Consider the following 5,153-nt stretch of genomic DNA (forward strand, 5'->3'; position numbering starts at 1 on the left):
TTTTTAGTTGTCCGATTAATTTCTTTCTATTTTTAGTAGAGACAGGGTCTCGCTCTTGCTCAGGCTGGTTTCGAACTCCTGAGCTCAAATAATCTGCCGACCTTGGCCTCCCAGAGTGCTAGGATTACAGGCGTGAGCCACTGTGCCCAGCTATTTGTTCATTTTTAATGGGGTTCTCTTGATTCATAGGAGCTCTGTATTTATTAGGATATTAACCCTTTGTGTGTTAAATATATTCCAAATGTTTCCTGGTAACTGCTTTTGAGAATTCTTCCATTCTTCTTTTCCATCCCTTTCTCTTCCCGTATCTTCCTCAAAACTAAAGCTCCAAAATGGAAATCAGAGGAGGGTAGGGTATGATCAAGAGGCCAGAAGGGTGTCAAGGCTTGGGAAATGAAGAGACTCAATTATGGTTTCATTTTTGTATCTCAGATCCTGTAGTCTGGTTATCATAGTCTGAAAGAGGTGAGTACAGATCAGCGGTAACTGCCCCTGGATATTTTGGGGGTTGAGGTTTGCTGTAGAGTTCCCTGTACTTTTAGCTCTATTCAGTGTCAGCCGCTGAGACTTCTCATTGCAGTTGAGAAACATCAGCCTTCTGAAGTGCAACTCAGCTGTACTATTCCCATGCTTGCTTAGTTGAGAATAAGCTTAATATCATTGATATTAGAATATTATTGGAATGAGAGCATATGAAAGACGTGTCATTTGAGGGTAGTCATTTCTGATTTTGATAGGACAGCCCTTGTATTTTCTTTGTAAAATTAAAACTTGTGTCATAGATGTGGTCAAAGGTGAAAAGGTAAAGCCAATATTTGAGGAACCACCCAATCCCACAAACGTGGAAGTAAGTCTGCAGCAGATGAAAGCCAACGATCCCAGCCTGCAAGAAGTCAACCTCAACAACATTAAGGTATGTTATTATGATTGTGATTATCGTCAGTCATTCGATTTATCATGAGGTCAGAAAACCTACTGGAGATGACTGATTGCTTACTTTCGTACCTGTTTGCAGTCCTTTGTAGTCACTGATTTTGAGTCAAGATATACTATTCAAAGGAAGAAGTGGGTTTAAAAAAGAGTGATTTTTACAATTCTTTGAAAAGAATCACTGTACTTGGGTTAAACATAGCACATTAGTTATACCTATTGCTGAGTAACAAATTACTCCAAAACTAAGAGGCTTCAGACAAAAATCATTTACTATTTCACACAGTTTTTGCATGTCAGGCATCTGGGAGTAGCTTAGCTGAGCGGCTGTGGCTCAGGGTCTCAGGTGAGTCTGCAGTGAAGCCTGTCGGCCAGGGCTGCGATGTCAGGCTTCACCGGGCAGGAGGACCCACTTCCAAGACAGCACCCTTGTGTGGCTATTAGCAGGAGACCTCATTTCTCACCACGTGGGCCTCTCCATATAGGGCTGCCTGAGTGTCCTCCCATCATGACAGCTGGTTTCTCCCAGAGCGAGTGAGCCAAGAGAGAAAGAAAGAGCAAGGAGGAAGCCTAATACCTTTTATGACCCAGCCTCTGAAGTCACACATCGTCACTTCTACTTTATTCTATTTGGCAATAAGTCACAACACTCTGAAAGGGAGGGGATGAGTGTGTATGTGTGTGTGTAAACATTGCCTGCGGTCTGTTTTGTTCATTCTTATTTGGCCAGTTCCTAGCATTTAATAATAATAACTGACTTTTATTGAGTACTCACTATGTGCCATATCCTTTGCTCAATATTTGAAGTTTATTATCTCATTTAGTCCTTAGTAGCACTTAAAGAGGTTAAGTTGCTATGGTCACAGAGCTAGTCTCTAATGCAAGCAGAACTCTTGTCCACCTCTAGCTGTACTCTCTATGTCCTGTGTCCCCAGTGGTCAGTACTGTGCTAAGTGCTCTACAAGAGGGAGTACAAAGATGAGTAAAATTCATTCAGTCTTTACTCTGAAAAGGTTGTGTTAGGAGAAAAACACTAAACAAATAATTAGAACATGATGTGGTAAGCCCCCAAATGTTATGGAATTGTAAGGAAGAAAAATTTTAATGCTGCCTAGGAGAACCAATAAACAAAGGAGGTGATGTGTCAGCTGGGTCTTGAAAGACGAGCAGGAATTAATTGGAGAAAAGAACTAAAGGAATTTTCAGGCAAAGGGAAAAGCATATTTAAAGGCATGGAAAACAGAAAGACCATGGTATATTAAAAGAATGGCAGGTGGGTCAGTCTGGCTAGAATATGGAGACTGGAAGACAAAAAGAGGAAAGTTTAGTATGTGCATAATTTCTTGTTTAGGGAGAGCAGGTAATGTCAGAATGTACCATTGCCTTAGATGGTTTTGAACACTAAGTGGTGCTGTTGACTCAGGATGGCTTGGCTGCTGAAGGCTAGATAATGAACCTCTTTTAGAAGGGTTGTCATGTAATTAGCCGTGTACACATTGATGATATTTAAAAGTTGTGGGTTCTTAACTTGGGGTGAGTATGCTGTAGAATGGACCACCAACTAGCCATGTTTTCTTTGTTGTAGAACATTCCAATTCCAACTCTTAAGGAATTTGCAAAGGCTCTGGAGACCAACACTCATGTAAAAAAGTTCAGCCTGGCCGCAACCCGCAGCAATGACCCTGTGGCCATTGTAAGTAAAATTTTAGAAATATAGCATGACTTATTTAATTCACAATTCAGAACCCAACTGTCAGGCACTTGAACTAGAATTTTGTCAGCATTACACTTCTCAGAGAAAGAAACAAGATAAGTTTGGCATTTAACTAAATAAATATTAAGGGTTTGTTCTGTGTTTAGTACAAATTTTCTAAGACTTTTGCATCTATAGTAATATTCTGTTACAGTCATTAGATAGTAAGCCCTAAAATCCTACAGGAACTGAGTGCCTATAAAAAATATAAAAGTTTATTTTATTTTAAACTTTGAAATGGATTAATATATGTCTAAAATATTTTAAACAACCTAATCTTGAAACAATTTTTTGTTTGACACCCTGTTAACCAGAGTATGAAAAAAGCCAACCAAAAGCTCTATTCCTTCTATGCATTTTAGATAATTTAGCCAAATAAGGAAGCCCCTTGATGCAAGTAAATATTTCCACCACCACTATGATCATTTTTATTCCTCCTATTAATAGCTAGTTATTCCTCCTATTAATAGCTAATTTATTGAGGAATTAGTAAATGCCAGCACTGATCTTTGTGCTTTACACACATTATCTCACTTAATCGTTACTATAATATTATGAGGTATATACTATTATTAGTTTACACTTTAAGAAATGAGGAAACTGAGGCTCAGAGAGATTAAGTTGTTTGAGATGGTACAACCAGTAAGTGGCAGAGCCAGGATTCACCACCAGGTGTTTCTGGTTGGACAACCAGGATGCTTAACCATCAAGCTATGCTATGTTTACACCCAATGCCTCACTGTCATCCATTTGCTAAAATATTAAGAGCTTGAGCATCACCCTGTGGTTCTATAGCATCTAACACCCAGCCCTTGAATCAAGATAGAAAAACAGAAGTTGTTTTGACTTGATGCTTTGATTAAAGTAATATGTCTTTTGGAAGGTCTAAAATAGCATTTAAAACAGATGACATGAAAGTAATGATTACCTATTATGGTCCTGGCGCAGAAGAGATGTTTGAAAAGTAGTTGTTAAATGAATGAATAATCACGACCTCCAGCCTCTCAGCAATAGAGAATATTTCCGTGATGACAACAGCAAACTTGAGATATAAACACTCATGTAAAAGAGGCATCAAGCTACAAAATCAGTGTTTTCACCAATGGTTATTACATATCTAAATTTGTAGGTTGAAAGCAGTTTTGAATTTGAAACCTATCATTAAAATAGAAAAATTGTAGAACTAGACCCCTGGTAAGGTGAAATGAGCAGTTTAAGGATTCTTGTCTCTGTATGATTTTTTTACTATCTCTGCCCTTTAGTAGATTTGTTTTCAATAAAGCAAGATATTCACAATATATAATATAATACTTTGTAAATGAATAAAAGGATGAACAAAGAAATGATTTGTCACTTCTATTTAATATGTTATTTTCAGTAAAATTGCCGGGGTGGGGATAGTTTATAGTTCATTGTCAACGGGACTACTGGTAAGTAATCTAACTTCTAGGTCAGATAGATAACTTGCCAAGTGGACTAAATAAATTCCAAATATAACATCTTTGATGCTGTTTTTAATGCAACAACTATGTGTTGAATGCCTACCATCTGACAAGCACTGTGCTAGGAGCTGAATTTTTTGGTAACATTTTTCAGGCAAATTTAACGTCTTTTGTAACTTGCTTTTTGAAAAATAATTTATTTGGTAAAAAATGCTGGCGAGGGTGTGGAGAAAGGGGAAGGCTTGTACGCTGTTGGTGGGAATGTGAAGTAGTACAGCCATTATGGAAAACAGCATGGAGTTTCCTCAAAGAACTAAAACAGAACTACCTTATGATCCAGCAGTCCCATTTCTGGGTATATATCCAAAAGAAAGGAAATCAGTATATCAAAGAGATATCTACGAGCACATGTTTATGGCAGCACTATTCAAAATAATCAAGATGTGGAAGCAACCTAAGTGTCTATCAACAGATGAATGGATAAAGAAAATGTGGCATATATACCCAATGGAATATTATTCAGCCATAAAAAGAATGAAATCTTGTCATTCGCAGCAACAGGGATAGAATTGGAGGTCATTATGTTAAGTGAAACAAACTAGACACAGAAAGAAAAATATCATGTGTTCTCACTCACATGTGGGAGCTAAAAAAGTGGATCTCATGGAGGCAGAGAGTGGAATGGTGGTTACCAGAGGTGGGAAAGGAAAGGGGGAGGGAAGGATGAAGAGAAGTTGGTTAAAGGGTACAAAATACAGTTAGATAGAAGGAGTAAGTTCTGGTATTCAGTAGTACAGTAGGGAAATTATAGTTAACAGCAATTTATTGTATATTTCAAAATAGCTAGAGGAAAAGAACTATAATGTTCCCAACATAAAAGATAAATGTTTGGTTTGAGGTGATGGATATCCCAGTTACCTGATGTGATCATTACACATTGTATACAGGTATCAAAGTATCACATGTACCCTCAAAATATGTACAACTACTTTACGTCAATAAAAAATAAATTTAAAAACGTATTGGTA

At 37.6% G+C, this 5,153-nt stretch overlaps 1 protein-coding gene across 2 annotated transcripts in view; it reads left to right on the forward strand.

The window, feature by feature from the left end:
• Positions 1-5,153, forward strand: part of TMOD2 (tropomodulin 2 (neuronal)) — a 59,934-nt gene that overhangs the window by 25,677 nt on the left and 29,104 nt on the right. The window contains exons 6-7 of one of the 2 annotated variants that reach the window (XM_012658042.1): positions 783-913; positions 2,516-2,623. In XM_012658042.1, the coding sequence (XP_012513496.1) occupies positions 783-913; positions 2,516-2,623 (239 nt within the window). The remainder of the gene's footprint in view (positions 1-782; positions 914-2,515; positions 2,624-5,153) is intronic. The other variant, XM_012658043.1, reaches the window with a different exon arrangement.

The sequence above is a fragment of the Propithecus coquereli genome, unplaced genomic scaffold (genome assembly GCF_000956105.1).
Source record: "Propithecus coquereli isolate 6110/MARCELLA unplaced genomic scaffold, Pcoq_1.0 Scaffold57, whole genome shotgun sequence".
In the NCBI taxonomy this organism is placed as follows: Eukaryota; Metazoa; Chordata; class Mammalia; order Primates; family Indriidae; genus Propithecus; species Propithecus coquereli.